General features: G+C 39.3%; 1 protein-coding gene across 3 annotated transcripts in view; it reads right to left on the bottom strand.

Moving 5' to 3' along the window:
• Positions 1-21037, bottom strand: part of COL14A1 (collagen type XIV alpha 1 chain) — a 238638-nt gene that overhangs the window by 118673 nt on the left and 98928 nt on the right. For 2 of the 3 annotated variants that reach the window (XM_060115534.1, XM_060115536.1), the window contains exons 18-22: positions 19795-19854; positions 18047-18198; positions 10481-10610; positions 4621-4743; positions 2012-2161 (exon numbers count right to left, since the gene is read on the bottom strand). In XM_060115534.1, the coding sequence (XP_059971517.1) occupies positions 2012-2161; positions 4621-4743; positions 10481-10610; positions 18047-18198; positions 19795-19854 (615 nt within the window). The remainder of the gene's footprint in view (positions 1-2011; positions 2162-4620; positions 4744-10480; positions 10611-18046; positions 18199-19794; positions 19855-21037) is intronic. The other variant, XM_060115535.1, reaches the window with a different exon arrangement.

Below are 21037 nucleotides of genomic sequence, written 5' to 3'. Positions count from 1 at the left end.
AGTAGAGATAACCTGGACTAATCACAGTTTGCATCTTGACTTTATTCCTTTCCGTTAGATCAGCAAGGGAAAACCTTCTTCCCTAAGGCCAATTAAACAACCCTCTCCCCCCAACAAAAATGGAAATCAATAACGATTTATATAACCACACTAAATTTAAAAAACACCTTGAATTAATTTATTTGCCATTGTATGGGGTTTTATCTTGCTTGGGAGAAAGAGAGAAAACAAATAATAAGCCAATCTAATTTTTACTTTAAGGGTAGACTATAAAACAGTTCAATACCCTCAGTCTTTTAAAATATATTTGGAATAATCACCACATTTATTAAAGGGGAGAAGAGGGATGAAACAGAAGGAAGAGGGGAGCAGAGAAAGGAGGATAAAAAGAGCAAGAAAGAGTAAGGAGAAGAAAGACCAATAGAAGATCATGGACATAAAACATGGCACAAACAGAAAGGGTAATCTGGAGAGGAAAATGAAGATAAACTAGAGGAGAGAGGTAAGAAAGCGTAGGGAAATGCACAGGGGACTCCAAGCTGTTCCTAAGGAGGGACTGAGGAGTTGCTATAATGGCACAACACAGGGAAATTACTTGCAGTTTACAGTAGTACTTAAAACAGTATCATTTCAACAGCCAAGTACGAGATCAGAACCACAGGCCAAAGCCTTCCTAGATCTGTTGAAGACAGAGACTATTTCTTTTGAGATTAAATTGATTCCATATCTAGCCTTTAAAATCTAAAGATATTCCATAAAAGAGAATTCAGGAAGCTTTCTCTAATGAAAGGATAGGCCCTATATAAAACATAGTTGCCAGATATAGGTGGCTTGGGGTTTGGTCTAATATATGGCTCATCCTTACAAAATTCCTTTTATTGGATTAATTTTTTGATTAGCAGTCAGAGTGAGATATGGCCCATAAAGCACAATGATTACAATAATAATAGTAGCTATTCATTGAGTGCTTGCCATATGGTAGACACTTTTTATCCATTATCTCTTTAATCCTGCTAAGCAGCCTGTAAACAGTTTTGATTATCTTCATCTCGGAGTTGAGAAAATTTAGGCTCAGAGAAGTTAAGTAATTTGCTCAAGGTCTTAGCTAATAAGTAGAAGATTTAAGGTTTATACTTCTGATTATACCATGATGACCATTCTCGAGTGTTGATGGCACTCAGGATAATTTCAGTGATCACACAGCCAAACCATTTTTATTTCGGTCATTTATGTATTATCTTTAACATGTATTGAAAATATTGGTTTTCTGTTTAGAGTAATTTGTGGGTTTTAAAAGCATTTAAGTAAAAAAAAAACAGAAACTGTAAGTCCATTTAAAGAAATATATTAAACAGATGGGGTGGAAGCATAACAAACATCAGGAATATGGAACATATGTGCTGGAGTTGGAAAACACTGTATTATGCCATGGGTGTCTGCGCGTGGTGCATACCAAGGAGAAGTCCCAGATGGTGAGCAGACAGCATGTAAACCCTTAAAAGATAGAGAAGGAAGTCTTTTGAGTGGTGCAAGTATCTTTTATGGATGGGGTGTGTACGTGTGTGTGTGTGTGTGTGTGTGTGTGTGTGCACGAGAGAGACAGAGAGAGAGAGACAGAGACACAGAGAGAGAAGGGGCAAAGGCTTTGAGGGAAGGCAAATTTCCCCCTGGCTCAACTTTGATGGGTTTTGGCTGCATCTGGCTATACAGGTTGGTTGGAAAATTTCACCTAATTTGAAAAATACCAACAAAGACTTTCCAGAAGGAAATCCCATCCACCACCATCAAATATATTGGAACGCCAGGTTCTGACATTCCATCTGCCAACTAGGACTCTGAACTATAGCCGTGAGTAAGGAGCACACCTTTCTTTCCACAAAACACCATCCAGAAAGGGCAAGGTTGAGGAAAAGAAAAACCAACTGCCAAGTTGAAGCAGAGGTTGAGTTATAGGGAAAACATAGCAGCAAAACCACATGTAGGGGCTGAAGTGACAGGGTATCAGTCTTACGTGTTTTCACCACGCCTGTTAGAGCGTCGCTGAAACCTGAGGCCTGAGAAGCAAATATTTTCACGTTGTAGTCCATTCCACTGAGGAGGTTTGTAATAACGATGGTGTTAATGTTAGCTCCTACGAACGTTTCCAGGGTTGGGCCAGCAACTAAGAAGAAAGAGTGTATTTCAGTTATAACAGAATGTGGAAAAATGGAAACACTCCTGAAGTAACAGCACTTATTCCACTGTGTTTCAGATTGCCCCAAAGGCAAACAGCAGAGCTGGGGTTTGAATCTAGCCCCATTTAGCTCCAAGACTTACATACCTGACTCCCAGCCTAAGGCTCTTTTTAGACAACTAGTTCTTCCCCTAGTACTTGAAGAAGCTGGCCCACCCCACAATCCACCACCCACCATATTGTGTGTGAGGCCTTCACAGTGGAGCTCCTATGTTGTCATAGGCTTTGGGGCATGTGCTAAACAGAAGTCATTTTCAGTTACCCCACCTCAGACACCCAGCTTTGTCCCCAGACAGCATGCAAGTGGCCTTAGCAGCAAATTTTATCATGGACACTATGCCATACCTTGCCACATGGGGGACCAGCATATATGTTACCATTATGGGCTTTATCCACTCCTCTTATGCTTTTTAAGACCAGACAGATGACACTTTTACTCCAAGGCCTTTGACTAACTGGTTTCTTTGGGCTTCTACATTTTCATCTCTGTTTCAACCCAGCAGAATCTCTGATCATTAAAAACACTCCGGGCTTCCCTGGTGGCGCAGTGGTTGGGAGTCCGCCTGCCGATGCGAGGGACACAGGTTTGTGCCCCCATCCAGGAGGATCCCACATGCCGCAGAGCGGCTGGGCCCATGAGCCATGGCCGCTGAGCCTGCGCATCTGGAGCCTGCGCGTCCAGAACCTGCGCATCTGCAGCCTGTGCTCTGCAACCGGAGAGACCACAACAGTGGGAGGCCCACGTACCGCAAAAAAAACACAAAAAACAAAAACAAACAAACAAACAAAAAACACTCCATGCTACGTCTTATACAAGTGTATTTACCTCCTGCCTCTTCCCCTATGTGCTCATTCTTTGAGCGCTTTGACTTAATAAGTTCCTAAAATACTTATCACTTTACTCCAGAACCCCCTCCTTCCAACAATATATTTATATTTTTCTGTATGTATGTGTTATCTCAGTAGAGATTTTCCCACACCCCCAACTCTCAATGCAAATGACATCATACAGTTCTTCCACTTGACCTAGAACCGGATTTTTCAACCTCAGCACTGTTGACATTTTGGGCTAGATAATTTTTTATTATCTGGAGCAATGGGGGAGCAAGTTGCCTACAGTGACTTGTAAGATGCTTAATTGTACCTGCTAGAGGCCAATAGCAACTCCCTACCCCCCAAGTTGGGACAGAACGTAGACAACCAAAATATCTCTGCTGGGCAGCAAAATTGTACCAGTTAAGAACCACTGGCCTAAAACAAAGCTATTTTCCCTCAGAAAACCTGGTAAGTATTTATAGAATGGTCCAAAGAATAAATTCAGCAGGGCTGTTTTGCAAATGAACACATGCCTCAGGCCTAAAGAAAAGAAACAAAAAAGTTGGTGATGGATCCCAAGGCATCAGTCTTGAGCAGGCTAGTGCATCCATGGTATATTCTTGCTCTTTCATTTTTATGGTTCATAGATATGTTTGTCTGGAGAAATTGGAGGTGGAGTATTTTAACTGTATGGACCTAGATAATGGGACACAATAGAAACGTCTGGAAGGTGTTTTAGAGGCAAGAGCTACATCTCAGATGACAGATTGAGACTCACAGAGTTTCTGAGGTTAGAAAGAGCTTTTTAATGACCCAGAGGGTAATTTTTATATTTTCCTGCCAAATCAAGAAAAATAGTAGGAAAACCCTTTCCTGCTGAACAATTGGAGTACTGACGGCCCAGGTCCAGAAAACTGAGAAGACTTCTATAATATCTATTTTTAGTCTCCTGTTTAAACTTCATGAAAGTGCTCAGTGTCAGGAGATGATACTGTAACAGGTGAAGTTGCACATGGTCTCCACGGGCAGATGGACCAAGGGTACAATCTCCCCCATCTGGGTCATTCTCCTGCCTTCAGGAAATAATGATGTGGGAAGTAAGGACAGAGGTGATCAAGGTAGCTGAGAGGTTTATGAGAAAGCCTTTCACTACCACAATCTTAGGACTCTGATGAATTTTATACCTTAATGTAGTTTCCAAAATAAGGAGACTGAGAAGTTGGTAAATGGAGTTTTTCCAACTAATTCAAGAAGAGGTAGAAGAGGAATTAGAGATTACAGATTTCAAATACTCATCGAGCCCTAGAAGCTTCCTACTGCTATGGAGTCAAGGTCTGCTTAGGCGGCTCCTTGTCTGGGGTGTGTCTAGGTTAGGTGTAAACTAAGTATATATTCTGCTCGTTAAGGTATCAGTTATTTTTAGGTAAGGTCATAAGTTCAAAGCATTTTTTTTCAAAAAATGTAAGAGACTCTTCCCATTTCTTAAAGCCAAAGATGAAACCAAAGATAGAAAGTAAAAACAAAAATAACCTGTCTTGAAAGACAATATTTTTTTAAAAAGCATGACTTACCACTGACAGGTTTGTAGACAATCCTATAGCCTTTTACAGGAGAAGATGGAGGATCCCATGTAATACGCAATCTGTTATACCATTCTTCTGAAACCTGTAAGTTTTGGGGACCAGAGGGTGGCACTGGGCAGGAAGGAAAATGAAAAAAGGGGGTTTAGTGTGGTTTCCATCTTTACAACCTACCCTGTGGTTAACAAAATCTAAGATATCTTCCCACAATTTTAAAAATACTTACAAGGGAAATGTACTAAAACACATGGTAAGAACCCTTTGAGAATCCATGGTTGTGTTAAATATTAAATAATAGAAAATAATTGCTCTTGTGGTAAAACACTTTTTTCTGAAGATCAGTGGTTCATTCAATGAAATTTGGGTTCCTTCTTCTTCAGTTACTTTTAAGTAAAACTGAATTGAGTAGTGTTTATTAAAAAATTTCTGTTGACACACCACTCTGTTTCACTGTCAAAGGATGTTCGTACAGCCGTATCAAGGATGATTAGATAATAGTAATGATGGTAATTCTCAGAGGTAAGATGCTGATGATTTTTTGCTTTCATCTTCACATTACCTATATTTTTTGAAACTTTATATAATCATCCATCAATTTTTTCTCAAAACGTTAAAGCCATTTATATGAAGGACCCTTGTAAAATATTGTGAATATTGATGGATATTATCATTATCATTATCACTTTGTTGTTGAGAGAATTTAGTTATGTTGACCACTGCTTAAAAAGAGTGGACCATCCAAACTTATTTCAAAGAACACACTCTGAAATAAAGATACTGTAAAGATACTGTTAAATGTGATAGTATTTCCATAATGAAGTTTAAGTCACATTTCTATAGTAATAGTCTTTAAATAGCTTTTATTTGTGTGAGTGTATCATGGAACTCTCTTACAAATTATGTTATTTTAAACTTTTTTAATTTTTATACAATTTTTAAAGGTTACTTTTCATTTACAGTTATTACAAAATAGTGGCTGTATTCCCCTTGTTCTATAAGACATCCTTAAGCCTATCTTACACCCAATATTTTGCACCTCTCACCTCCTCACCCTTACTTTCCCCCCGTGCACCACTGGTAACCACTAGTTTGTTCTCTATACCTGTGAGATTGCTTCTTTTATGTTATATTCACTACTTTCTTGTATTTTTTAGAACTCACATATACAAATTATGCTACTTTTTAACATGTGAAAGTTAAAAGTAAATCTTCGAGTCCAGGTCATCAGCCATGATGGAGCCCCTTTGCCTTCCCACTGCCTTCCTCCCCTCCCCCCAGCAGTGGTGGATTTAAGGTAATTTTATGGAACTTTAGAGTGTTAAATAACACAATCCAAAACCAACTCTGAAGAGCAGAATTTACTATGCTACGTTTAAACCACTCTTGCCTGCTTTTTTTTTTTTTTAATTTACATTTAAAAGCACATGGTAGATTGCTTTGGGTAGTATAGTCATTTTCACAATGTTGATTTTTCCAATCCAAGAACATGGTATATCTCTCCATCTGTTTGTATCACCTTTAATTTCTTTCATCAGTGTCTTATACTTTTCTGTATACAGATCTTTTTTCTCCTTGGGTAGGTTTATTCCTAGGTATTTTATTCTGTTTGTTGCAGTGGTAAATGGGAGTGCTTCCTTAATTTCTCTTTCAGATTTTTCATCATTAGTGTATAGGAATGCAAGAGATTTCTGTACATTACTTTTGTATCTTGCTACTTTACCAAATTCATTGATTAGCTCTAGTAGTTTTCTGGTAGCATTTGTACGGAAACATAAAAGACCGTGAATAGCCAAAGCAATCTTGAGAAAGACAAACAGAGCTGGAAGAATCAGGCTCCCGGACTTCAGACTATACTACAAAGCTACAGTAATCAAGACAATATGGTACTGGCACAAAACATAAATATAGATCAATGGAACAGGAGAGAAAGCCGAGAGATAAACCCATGCACATGTGGTCACCTTATCTTTGATAAAGGAGGCAAGAATACACAATGGAGAAAAGACAGCCTCTTCAAAAGAAAAGGTGCTGGGAAAACTGGACAGCTAAATTAATTTCTAAACAGTGAAATTAGAACACTCCTTAACACCATACACAAAAATAAACTCAAAATGGATTAAAGACCTAAATGTAAGGCCAGACACTATAAAATTCTTAGAGGAAAACATAGGCAGAACACTCTATGACATAAATCACAGCAAGATCCTTTTTGACCCACCTCCTAGAGTAATGAAAATAAAAACAAAAATAAACAAATGGGACCTAATGAAACTTAAAACCTTTTGCATAGCAAAGGAAAACATAAACAAGACAAAAAGACAACCTTCAGAATGGGAGAAAATATTTGCAAATGAAGCAACTGACAAAGGATTAATCTCCAAAATTTACAAGCAGCTCATACAGCTCAATATCAAAAAAAAAAAAAACAACCCAATCTAAAAATGGGCAGAAGACCTAAATAGACATTTCTCCAAAGAAGATATACAGATTGCCAACAAACACATAAAAGGATGCTCAACATCACTAATCATTAGAGAAATGCAAATCAAAACTACAATGAGGTATCACCTCACACTAGTCAGAATGGCCATCATTAAAAAATCTACAAACAATAAATGCTGGAGAGGGTGTGGAGAAAAGGGAACCCTCTTGCACTGCTGGTGGGAATGTAAATTGATACAGCCACTATGGAGAACAGTATAGAGGTTCCTTGAAAAACTAAAAATAGAACTACCATACAACACAGCAATCCCACTACTGGGCATATACCCTGAGAAAACCATAATTCAAGAGGAGTCATGTAACACAATTTTCATTGCAGCTCTACTTACAATAGCCAGGACATGGAAGAAACCTAAGTGTCCAGCGGCAGATGAATGGGTAAAGAAGATGTGGTATATATATACAGTGGAATATTTCTCAGCCGTAAAAAGAAACGAAATTGAGTTATTTGTAGTGAGGTGGATGGACCTAGAGTCTGTCATACAGAGTGAAGTAAGTCAGAAAGAGAAAAATAAATACTGTATGCTAACACATATATATGGAATCTAAAAAAAGAAAAATGGTTCTGAAGAACCTAGGTGCAGGACAGGAATAAAGACACAGACGTAGAGAATGGACTTGAGGACATGGGGAAGGGGAAGCTGGGACGAAGTGAGAGAGTGGCATGGACATGTATACACTACCAAATGTAAAATAGATAACTAGTGGGAAGCAGCCACATAGCACAGGGAGATCAGCTCGGTGCTCTGTGACCACCTAGAGGGGTGGGATAGGGAGGGTGGGAGGGAGGGAGTTGAAAGAGGAAAGAGATATGGGGACATATGTATATGTATAACTGATTCACTTTGTTATACAGCAGAAACTACCACACCATTATAAAGCAATTATACTCCAATAAAGATGTTTAAAAAAAAAAGCACATGGTGGATGCTTCATAAATGTTAGATGAATACTACTTCTTTTCTTCTTAAATTGCTGTTTAAATCTGTGGTTCTCAACCATTTATTTAGCAGCAAAATACCAAAAGATGCTAGAAATGCCAATATGCTGATCAAATCAATATGCCAACATATGGGAAAAGTGAAATGAAGAGTTGGTGCTGTCCCACTGCTCTGCTCTTCCCTTTCCTTCTCTCCTTCTACATGACCCCTAAGGAAATAACCATAGCAGCTCATGTGGCTCCTAATATTCTGATCTGGATGATATTTAGCAAACTGTGCAGGCTTGGTGTGAGCATGGGTGGAGGCCCTCATAGCATGGGCATGGGGAGGAGGGGGAGATGCCAATACTGTCGAAGGAGGGGCTCATACCCATTTGCTCAGCTGAGCAGAGTCAGGACTTTGGGTTTTGCAGCTACAGAATTTTAATAACTTTTATTCTTAATTTAAAAATCCATACTTAGGTGCCCAGGTAGAGAATTCAGCCCTTGCTACCATTCTGCACGTAATCACACATAACACACACAGTTAGTAATTGTGGTAGATTGAAGATCAGCACAGGTTTTTTGACCTTCCTCCCATTGAGAGGTGGAAGGTATGATGCTCTCTTTGAATTGGGTTCTATGACCACCTTGACCAACAGACGACAGCAGAAATGACATTGTACTAGTTCCAAGCATAGCCCTTAACTGTCCTGACAGTTTCCACTTTCCACCTCTTGGAACTCTTGCTCTTAGAGTCCTGAGTCATCATGTAAAACCATGACTGTCCTGCTGGAAAGACCACATGGAAACATGCTAAAATGACATGAAGGGACCCAGCCTCTGGGCATCTCACCAAGATGCCGGGCATGTGGGTAAAGTTGCTTTGGACCCTCCAGACCAACCCAGCCACCAGGTAACTGTGGTCAATACTACATGAAACAGAAGGATTTTCCAGCAAGGCTTGCCTAAATTCCTGACCCAAAAAATCAAGCAATACAATAAAATGGTTGCTGTTTTAAGGCACCAGGTTCTGGGGTCGTCTTCATGCAAGTACAATCACAACAGTAATGAAGACAACTTAGAGTCTGTGGTGCTCTGACCACGCATTTTCATGCATGCTTCTCACTTGGTCATCATGGCCAAGACATCTACAACACACATTCTGTGCTGCCTTCTCTGTGCCACACAGCACTGTAGGAGCTTGGTATGCAGAGATGACAGTACAGGTGAGGTCCTGGGCACTCATGATGCTGCTCTCCAGGGATGGGAGACAGACAGTGAACAAATACATGAGTAAACAAGAAAATATCAGATAGCAAATAGGGCCATGACATGACCAAAAACAAAAAACAAAGCAAAAACAAAAACAACCCAGGATGATATCAGAAAGGGTGGGAGCTACTTTGCATGGTTGCTCAGAAAAGCCTGAGCAGGTGACATTGAGCTGAGACCAAAATGACAAGAAAAAGCCAGAAAAGCAAACATCTGGGAAAGGATATTTCCTACGGAAGGAATGGCTAGTGCATAGGTTCTAAGGAAGAAACAAGCTTAAAAAGTCCAGTGAAGGGCTTCCCTGATGGCGCAGTGGTTGAGAGTCCGCCTGCCGATGCAGGCGACAAGGGTTCGTGCCCCGGTCCGGGAAGATGCCACATGCCGCAGAGCGGCTGGGCCCGTGAGCCATGGCTGCTGAGCCTGCGTGTCCAGAGCCTGTGCTCCGCAACGGGAGCACAACAGTGAGAGGCCCATGTACGGCAAATAAATAAATATAAATAAATAAATAAATAAATAAATAAATAAATAGTTCAGTGAAAAGCAGGAAAGGAGGTATGGCTGAGGGAATTGTCAGGAGAGGAGATCAAAGAGCAGGCAGGGTCCAGGTCACCTAGGGCCTTGTAGGGCCGTGGGAAGGACGTTAGATTTTATCCCGAGTACAATGGGAAGCTGTTGGGTGGCCTGAAATGGAGGTGTGACATGAGATCATTTATCTTTTAAAAAGCTTCTCAGGCTGCTGTGAGGAGAATAAAGGATCCAAGAATGGAAGCAGGAAAACTCATTCGAGTGGGAGAGTGTGGCTTGGTTGGGGTGGAGCAGTTAGATGAAGTTAAAGTGGATAGGCACGTAGAATGTATTTTAGAGACTCAGCAGGACTTGGGATGAATTAGATGCTGGAGGAGCAAGATGTAGTTGTTTTTTAAGTCTTAGGTTTTAGAGACAAGAAAACGGAAGCCCAGAGCAGTGAAACAACTTGCTCAAAGTCACGCAGCTTGAATGTGTGAAGACAGAATTCCAACGGATTTTCTCTCTCCAAATCGTTTTTGCTCTTTTCACCCCGCTGCACTGCGGCTACCCGGGCGGGCTGCATTACACCGGACAAGCATTTTCACCTAATTAGTCACCTAGTGACCACAGGGGGAAAGCTTCACTCACAAGTTTTTCCAGGGGCAGAGACACTGACCCCTTCTCCATCATCGTAAATGGGAGTCACTGTGACTTTGTATTCAGTATCGGAAAGCAGATTCTTCAGAAGGAGATTGTTCTGGCTTCCAGGCACCATAACCTGAAGAGAAAAGCAAAGGACCGTGGTCTTAGTAAGACTTTCATTCCTGCTGCTCTACTAACGTGGTGGGACTATAGGCACGTTGAAATAATTAGAAGCAAGGAGATGTGCTTGGAGGGTGATGATAAGAAAGAAGGACATCCATGCAAAAGCATTTCTCTCTGAAATTCCCCTCAGAACACCCCTTAGTTTCTAATCACTAATACAGAAGGCTTAAATTTGAAGCTCTTAAGCCCAAAGGGGTAGTCTTCTCTCAACATCTTTTCAGTATTTGTAAAGCAGCCAGAAGAGAGAATAATCTTCCTTTTGGAAAGCAGGTGTTTATGGCTTAGGAGTGTTCATTCTATAAGCTAGCCCGCATATCATATTTGATTCTATTTAAAATCCTCTTGAAAATTCAGCCTTCCATTCTTTCCCTTTCAGAGATCGTCTAATCCCAGTATTTTAGAAAAGGTTGGATGCTAGCCAAGAACAACATTACCACACATTAAATCCAAGATTTCTGAGTTGAAAGATATTTACCAATGACACTAAAAAATGTCGCAGCTTTTTTATTTCTGAAAGGAGATGTCTTCCTCAATCTGAAATCACCATGCCTCTGACTCTAAAGGCTGCAAAAAATAAAATGCAGTGATGGGGTGGACACCACTCAAGCATCAGTGCAATGTTCCATGTGGCTCAGCAGTGCAAATCCTGGCATCTCTAAAAGAATATGTGGACCAGAAAAGCCACATGTTCTCAATACTAAAACCACAAAACTTTCTGCCTAGGCTTCAGCAGTTAGATGCTGGCACATCTCTGGGCCATTTAAAAGACTTAATCATGGTTGGAAAAAATGCTAGGTTGTAAGAACTGACCCAAACGCATTTAAGGGAGTCACAAGACTGGGACAGCTGGAGATGCTTTTGGATTCAAGAGCTGGGTAAAACGCCAGCAGGCAAAGGGCATGCTGTCTACTTCTGGATGAGGGGAGGAACCTATAAATCATGGAATAAGCCCTCGAAAGCCTCGAGTTGAACTCAGAAGCAGCTGTTGCTAAGATATTGCTAAGCTTTAAAAGCAGTGTGTTTTTTTAATATGAAAAAGGAAGTCTAAATTAAGTGATTTATATTAGATTAATATGATTTTGCTCCTCATGTGAAACGACATTGAAATACACAAGATGGTACTGATGTAGTCCTGGGAGGAAGATTTTATAAAAGGAGCTCTGTTTTATTCTAAAATGAGTTAGATATCCCTGGCATTAAGAACTTGTAAAGAAAGAACTGTGGTTGCCCTGTCTTGTCTTAGGCTATCTATGCAGCTTCCTTTGGGGCATTTCTTTTCAATATAACCCTCTGGAACCCAGAGCCTGGGCATTTGTTCCAAGCGGTCTGCCTAGCAAACCACCCATGATGATGTTCCTTAAATAAGGTCATCCCTCAAACTGAGAAGCACACGGCCTTGGAACCAATCAAATTTAGCCTGTAGGGTACTGAAAAGCAATGGGACCATTCTGGAGGGCTCATTTTTAGCTTGCCAGGTAGTAGTTGCTGTGGTTTATAATAATAGCCCTCATTTAGCCAGCTGCTATTATCTGCCAAGTACTACTCTAAGTATTCTAACGTAGTAATTCAGTTACTCTTCACCACAACCTTTTGAGGTAAGAAGTATGATTACACTCATTTTACAGATGGGGAAACTGAGACCCACATAGCTATTGGGTTAAAAAAAAAAGCCATATTGAAATCCTGAATATCTGGCCCGAGCCTTTTATTGTTTGTTTGTTTCTTGTGGTACGCGGGCCTCTCACTGTTGTGGCCTCTCCCGTTGCAGAGCACAGGCTCCGGACGCGCAGGCTCAGTGGCCATGGCTCATGGGCCTAGCCGCTCCACGGCTTGTGGGATCTTTCTGGACCGGGGCACGAACCCGTGTCCCCTGCATCAGCAGGCGGACTCTCAACCACTGTGCCACCAGGGAAGCCCTCCCGAGCCTTTTTTAAATCACTGCCCTCTATTCCACCTGACTGCTCTACGCAAACCTCTTTATCTTAATGATACTCATTCCCAAGAATAAAATGTAAACCTCCTCTTGGGCATACAAAGTTCCTTTTACTTGACCTCTGCTTGTTTGCACAAAGCAAGGTAAAGATAGGTGCTCACTCAGAAGATCTAAATATACACTTCTCCAAAAAAAGACATACAGATGGCTGAATAGCACATAAAAAAAGGCTCAACATCACTAATTATTAGAGAAATGCAAATCAAAACTACAATAAGGTATCACCTCACACCTGTCAGAATGGCCATCATCAAGAAATCTACTAGTAATAAGTGCTGGAGAGGGTGTGGAGAAAAGGGAACCCTCCCAAAGTGTTATTGGGAATGTAAATTGGTTCAACCACTATGGAGAACAGTATGGAGGTTTCTTAAAAAACTGAAAATAGAGCTACCATATGATCCAGCAATCCCACTCCTTGGCATATATCCAGATAAAACCATAATTCAAAAAGATACATGCCCTCCAATGTTCATTGCAGCACTATTTACAATAGCCAGGACATGGAAGCAACCTAAATGTCCATCGACAGAAGAATGGATAAAGAGGATGTGGTACATATATATAACGGAATATTACTCAGCCATAAAAAAGAATGAAATAATGCCATTTGCAGCAACATGGATGGGCCTAGAGATTATCATACTAAGTGAAGTCAGACAGAGAAAGACAAATATTATATGATATAACTCATATGTGGAATCAATTTTTTAAAATAATATAAATGAACCTATTTACAAAATAGAAAGACTCACAGATTTCGAAAACAAACTTATGGTTACCAAAGAGGAAACATGCAGGGGGGAAGGGATAAATTAGGAGCTTCAGATTAACATACATACACTACTATATATAAAATAGATAACCAACAAGGACTTACTGTATAGCACAGGGAACTCTACTTAACATTCTGTAATAACCTATATGGGAAAAGAATCTAAAAAAGAATAAACATATGTATATGTATAATTGAATCACTTTGCTGTACACCTGAAACTAACACAACAGTGTAAATCAACTATACTCGAATAAAGTTAAAAAAAAAAAGATAGGTGTCCACTAAAAACAGATGCTACAGGTCATAGCAGATGGTGGTTTTGTTGAGAAAACAATTCTATAAAAGATGCTCATGGGTAAATGAGGAGCAAATCTAACCAGTGAACTTCATGTTTTTAATTTTTTTAGAAATGCAACTTCATGTCTGGCTCCATTATTGTCCAGAGCTCTTCAGAACAGCCTGGATCCCATCCAGCAAGCTGTTTCCACAGTAGAAAGAGGATTCCCCATATCTCAGTTTGTTCCTGTCTTAGAAAGTTCCGTTTCTAGACAGTGATTTTCATGCCTTCTATGGTGAAAGACTAGGTATGGCTAGTGCCATTATGTTTTAATCCCAGTCCCTGACGACCAATATTTTTATAAAATACAGTAAAACAAAATCGCCAGAAAATACAGTCATATTCTTGGATGTTCCAGCAATGTCAGATTGCTGTAAACGTTTCTAAGCTTAATCATAATACCTGAACTTATCTTGTAGGAGACTGAGCCACATTCTGAGTTTCCCTACTCTAGAATATTTCTTGAAACTCAGAATTCAGGACATGGTTTTAGATTTTTACATGTAGGTTCTAGAAAAGCCTGGAATCCTGATTGGCCTTTCACAAATAAAAACATGTGAGACCTCCCTCCCCTGACAACAAAATTCAGGGCAATGTCATTGCTACGTCTCCATATTTCTGAGCAGAGTTGAAAGTCAATCCTTATGAAATATTTGACAGGGGGTTTTACTTTCTAAGAGTTCAAAAGCTTTTTATTGGGAATATTTGGTAGATTTGATTATACTTAGAAAATAAAGAAATACTTCACTTAACCTCAATTGGAAAAGTAAATTTAATTCCCCTTGCTTTATATATATTAAAGCCTGACTTTGGTTTAAAATATACCTATACTATTCTCTAACTTCAATACTCTAGCTTATCATTTCCTCAGGTAAATTTAATCAGCTTTTATAGTTAAGGAAAATTTGGAAACATGGTAAGAGGCATTTCTCTTATCCAGACATTTCCTTTCTCACTTTTGTAATATGTTTTAGCCATCTGTCTTTCCCTGCCTGCATCATTATTTTAAGATATTCATTTGGTTGAAACTGTCTACAAAACAGAAACAGAGTCACGGACATTGAGAACATACTGGTGGTTGCCAAGGGGAAGGGGTTGGGGGAGGGGTCGAGTGGGGGATTGGGGTTAGCAGGTGAAGCAATTATATACATAATGGATAAACAACAAGGTCCTACTGTATAGCACTAGGATGATAAACCATAATGGATAAGAATATTTAAAAAAAGAATGTATATATAATATATATATATGTATAACTCAATCACTTTGCTGTACAGCAGAAATTAACACATTGTAAGTCAATTATACTTCAATAAAAAAACAAAAAAAAGGAAAATATTTAAGATATGCATTTGCTGTGTGGGAGTGAATATAGATCTTCAAGTTCCTGACCTACGTTGGTTCTATAATCTAAATCTAGATGCATGCACTTTCTGTCTTCAGTAATAATAATACATTACATTTACATAGTAGTAACATTTCATAAAACACTGAGATATAAATTCTCAATTACTCCTCAGTTGAGTCCCTGAAAATATGCCTGTAAATTAAGAGTGAACAAATCCAATTTCATTGGAATTCACCATAGGGGCTTGAGAGTTAAAGAATTCTAAAGTACTTTCTTCTTTGCAGCAAAAATATTTCTGCACAGTAAATAATCACCATCAAAGTTATCAATATTTTTCATTTTTATTAAGGGTTTGTTTAACTGGGACACATGTGTATTGAAGACTTTTGATCTTTTCTCCTTCATCTAGGTGTCCAAGTTTGTTTCAAAATAAACAGTGTGAAATGAAAGAAACTAGCAAAGGGATAATTATCTAGAGATAATCCAAAGTAAATATTATTATTATTTTACCTTGCATAGCTTATAAGTGCGTGCACAAGATTAAACTGTAACTCATTCAAAATTAGCGGGAATAATTTAGCAAGAAGCTTAATGTGTTTCTTGGTAAGAGTAGAAACAAAAACCAAAACAAAACTCTTACTCTGGGAAGTTTTTATGGGTTTCATTTTAGGGACTAAGTTAAAATATGAGGGCAATAACAGGGAAAATAAAACATCCAAATTATATCTTTAGTTACCATGGCTAAGCACAATTTTAATTTTTTTGTATTTTCCAATCATGGCTTATTTGAAATCTATGATCCGAGTGAATTTATAATTCAACCTATTTTGTTCAAGTGTCCATTAATTTTCCAAAAGTACTCCCAGACCGATTTCATGGATCTTCTGGTTATTCACAGTGGACGTGGTTATTGTCCATTGTGTTATCATTGTGTCCTACAATGATTCATCCATCAGCTTGAAATTAAGTACTTTCCTGAGAGACTCTTGAGCTCAAACCATTGTTTATGTATTGATATCATACAGATACAAATAATTTGCCACCAAAGGCTTTATAAGTAAGGAAAAGGAAGAAAGGATATTAATGCTATTCTTGAACAATAATGTATTTGGAGATTTCTTTCCTAGAGTGTCACAAATATAATGCAGCAGAGGGAAAGAAATGCAACTAATGAAGCTAAATAAAGCATAATTCATAACTAAAAGGAAAAATTTCTCTTGGATACAAACCGGATTTATTGGGTCTGATGGGAAGTGTGTCTAGGAAACAATTTTCAGGTTCTAGAATAAAAGGAATGGTATGGTGTAAATAAAGAAAACATGGGAAGGCCATGATTAAGAGTGTACCCAAGTTTTCCAAAAACACTAATTCAAAAAGATACATGCACCACAATGTTGACAGCAGCACTACGTACAATTGCCAAGATATGGAAACAACATAAGCGTCCATCAACAAATGAATGGATAAATAAAATGTGGTACATATACACAATGGAATATTACTCAGCCATAAAAAAGAATGAAATCTTGCCATTTGTGACAACTTGGATGGACTTGGAGGGCATTATGCTAAGTGAACTAAGTCAGACAAAGAAAGACAAATACTGTATGATATCACTTATATGTGGAATCTAAAAAATACAACAAACTAGTGAATAAAACAAAAAAGAAGCAGACTCACAGATATAGAGAACAAACTGGTAGTTACCAGTGGGGAGAGGCGGGGAGGTGGGGAGCTAGAGGCACAAACTATTGGGTGTAAGATAGGCTCAAGGATATATTATACAAAATGGGGAATATAGCCAATATTTTGTAATAGCTGTAAATGGAAACTAACCTTTAAAAACTGTATAATTTTTTTTTAATTTTAAAAAATAAAGACACTTTATTTCTTAATAAAAAAGAGTCTACCCAGGTTTTCAATAGAGAAAAACAAATATAGATGAAACAACTTAAAGAAAACTCAACACATAAAAATCTAAATCCCACAGGGAGACGCTCATGATTAAGAATACATTAGAAATGACTATAAATCTGCTCAAAGAGAGTCAATGTCAGTGAAAAATACAACTATTTGTTAATGGATGGCATTTCATTAGGAACACTTCAACTGCATATAGAAGACCTTTGAGTTATGCTTCATTTAAAAACTTTTAATCAGATTCCCAAGGGCAAAAAAGTTATATATGTGTATATATACATAGAATTTTATATATTGGACTTCCCTGGTGCTGCAGTGGTTAAGAATCTGCCTGCCAATGCAGGGGAAACGGGTGCAATCCCTGGTCTGGGAAGACCCCACATGCCATGGAGCAACTAAGCCCAAGTGCCACAACTACTGAGCCTGTGCTCTAGAGCCTATGAGCCACAACTACTGAGCCTGTATGCCTAGAGCCCGTGCTCCACAACAAGAGAAGCCACCGCAATGAGAAGCCCTGTGCACTGCAACAAAGAGTAGCCCCTGCTCACCGCAACTAGAGAAAGCCCGCGTGCAACAACAAAGATGCAACACAACCAAAATAAATAAATAAATAAAAGAAGTTTATATATTAAAAATTTACATATCAAAAGTATATACACACTCACTCACACACACACACACACACACACACATATACCCACACACACAGACAAGTGTATAATGGACTATTTATGACCCAATTTTTGTGCTCTAACAAGTTGTCAACGTGACAGAAGCAAAGCGATAAAGAAGGTTCAGATGCTTTATCAATTTAAAGCAGGTTGTATGTGGAGCACGTTTCGGAGACAGAAAGTCATCAGGAGACCAGTTGTTAAGTTTGGATCAAGTGAAAACATTAGTTTCCAGAGAAATGAAGAAATGGGCAGTAAAGTTTGCATTACTCTCGGGAAATAGTCTCGTTAGCCTGGTTAGTCAGGAAATTTGTGGAGTTGCTAGTCAGCTGTATTTATACAGACCGTTCCTACCACTTCTTCGGCAGGGTCCCCTTGAGCAGTCAGGTAGGTCACCCTGAACTGCTGCACACTGCTGTCTGAAATGTCCCATTTTACCCGCAGGCTAGAAGTGGTTTCATCATCTACAACCAGGTTCCTGACTCCTGTGCGGAAAACTGGAATAAACACAACCAAGTATTTAAGGAACTTTTCATCCATCATATTTCAAAATGAGCTACAGAGATGATTTGTGGACATGACAACAAGTATCATTTAACGTATCTCTACCATGTAGACACAGGTGAAGTGAGAACAACTCAGCTTTAGTTAATAGAGAGCCATGATACCTACTGGTAGCAAACAAAAATGGGCTTAAGAGATGCTTTCAAGGTGAGATCATGGATCCCTCAAAAAACCAGCTCTGTATATACACTAGAAAGGAGAACTGGGGAGCAGCCCTTGGACTAGGAAACCAGAAGGGGAGCCCAAAGAGGAGCACGACTGTGAGAACTTCACATTAGGGCTGAGATGGGGAAGTGGGCGTGAGGGACCAAATGTGGTCAACCTCGGCCTGCAATCCAGCATCCAACACACATCCCATCACCTGCTTCCCCATTTCTGTTTTAACACTTGTCACTCAAAGCACAAATCTCCCACGAGGGTGGCCTCTATCCACTCAGGCCACATGGATTTCATCCTTTCTCTGAGATCTTGTCCACACTCCTTCACTCGTTTTCTCTGACACGTTCCTTTCCATCTCTCAAAGTGACTGCTCTCTCATTTGTCCCATTGTTTCTTCTCCCTTTTGTGCCAACTTCCTTTCATTCTGTCCATCTCCATGGACTCTTTCTTCTCTTCATTCATTTATTCATTCATTCAGCAAACGTTCATTGAGCTTTTCCTGTATGTCAGACTGGTTAGGGCTTTAAGACATACAATGATCTACTAGTGAAAGTGTCACAGAGGAGACAGGAGAGTGACATGTATCAGGCAAAACTTTACCTACTAGGCTGTAGGTACAGAATGCAACATCTCACCTTCAGGGTTAGGAGTTCTAGATGGCAGGAGGATATGGGCAAAGCATGAAACATATGGTTGAGGCCAGGAAGGGAAGCAGAACCCAGTCAGGAAGCATCTTGTATGTTATGATTGAGAGAGGTGGGGTCATAAAGAAGGGCTCAGTAAAGGTTAACTGAAGAATGAATGAATCAACGAATGAATGAATAAATGAATGGTATTGGAGATTCACTGAAAGGTTTTAGGTCAAGAAATAAATATCATCAAACTTGTTTAATCTAGTTGACTGTGACAACTAGTTGGGAGGTATATTATAATGGAGGGGAGAGTTAAGCTGAAAGAGAAAATAGCTGATGTTGGAACACCAATACACCAGCCATGGCTCAGTTACCCACAGAAATGCATGGAAACTATGATATGAATAATTCTCAACAGAAAGCAATAGAAGAAGGCACTGAGACCAAGAGTAGGGTAGAGACTCCTGGGGCTGGATACTAACGTTCTCTAAAAGATTAGATGGGAATTCAAAACAAGGATGGGAAAAATAGAGAGTACCACAGTGATACTGATTATTAGACTAGAAGACCAATTAGCATTTAGGGATAAGAAGAGGTTGAGAGCTCTGAGGGGAGAGAAATTTGAACTGGTATGCCCTGTTCCTAATCAATCATATAAATCAAATAAAACTGGGATAATATAACTTCTGTTTAAATCAAACTTTTCTTATGGGTAAACAGGCTTCTATTTGTCCTTACCTGATGTCACAGGCCTGGTAGGCGCTTCAGTCGTAGGCGGTTCTGTCCAAACACTGTCAACTAAAAAAATATTCCTCACTTTAAAATTCTGTAATGATGATAGCTCTATACATTTGTGTATAGCATTTTATAGTTTTCAAAGAAAAGTTCACCTATATTATGTCACTTGTTTCTCACAACAACCTTGACCATGGTTGCAAGAGAGAAGTGAGTTGTAAGGCAGACATTGTATCTATTCCACAGATAAGGAAACAAACCCAAAGAAGTTAGTTTCTAATCACAGATACCAGCCTTCATATAAACATATAAACATTTGAATTACATCTATAAAATTGTGAAACCTCCCAGTTACTTTGAAATGGGGCATAACCATGGTGAGGAAAGGACATTAAACAGTGTTATAGATTAAGTTGTAAAGGGGCTGCCAAATAGGACCAGCAAGGAAGACAATAAGAAGTGCATCTGCTATTTCTTGTATCCACCCTGGAGCTGCTGTGTGGTGAACCGCCTAGATGCCCTCTTCATCAACATACTCATCCAGCAGCTTCTGGAGTACAGGCTGCTAATGGCTCAGAGCTCTGGGAATTGCCTTTCCTGGGGTTGCAGACTCTTGTCAGTGATGGCCGGCCTCCAATCACTGGGGATGCAGGGATAGAAAGGCCCAGCCCCTTTGACTCAACTTGGGACCACTCAGAAGGGTCATACCAGGTCCAGAATTTCTAATAGAATTAGCTGAGGGCTCTGTTTTAGCTTCTCCCTAAGTCCTATTTCCTTACAGATGTATCTCCCAACTACACTCATCAATAAACCTTCTGGATGCAATTTTCTACTTCAGAATCTGGTTCCAGGGAACCCAATCAAAGACAATTTAATATGTGGTTAATACCTCATATTTAAAAAATGAAGGGACAAAAGAATCAGCAAGTGAATTTTGTGGATTCTTGGAACCAAGATCAACTTGGGAAATTCCAGAAACTCTTGGACATTTTTGCCCTACATTTATTTGTTTGTTCATTTATAACTTATTTCATCCATCCATCTATCCATCCATCCATTTATCCATCCGTCCATCCATCCATCCATCCATCCATCCATCCATCCATTCCTCCATTCAACAAATATTCATTGCACAGTTAAAATATGCCAAGAACTGTGCTAAGTGTTGGGGACATAATGGTGAACAAGAGAGATATGGTCCCTGCCTTTAGGTGATGATAGACTAGGAGTCTAATAAGATGCTCCA

The sequence above is a fragment of the Mesoplodon densirostris genome, chromosome 13, assembly GCF_025265405.1.
Source record: "Mesoplodon densirostris isolate mMesDen1 chromosome 13, mMesDen1 primary haplotype, whole genome shotgun sequence".
In the NCBI taxonomy this organism is placed as follows: Eukaryota; Metazoa; Chordata; class Mammalia; order Artiodactyla; family Ziphiidae; genus Mesoplodon; species Mesoplodon densirostris.
The sequence above is the reverse complement of the archived record's forward strand: the minus strand, read 5'-3'. Positions and strand labels throughout refer to the sequence as shown.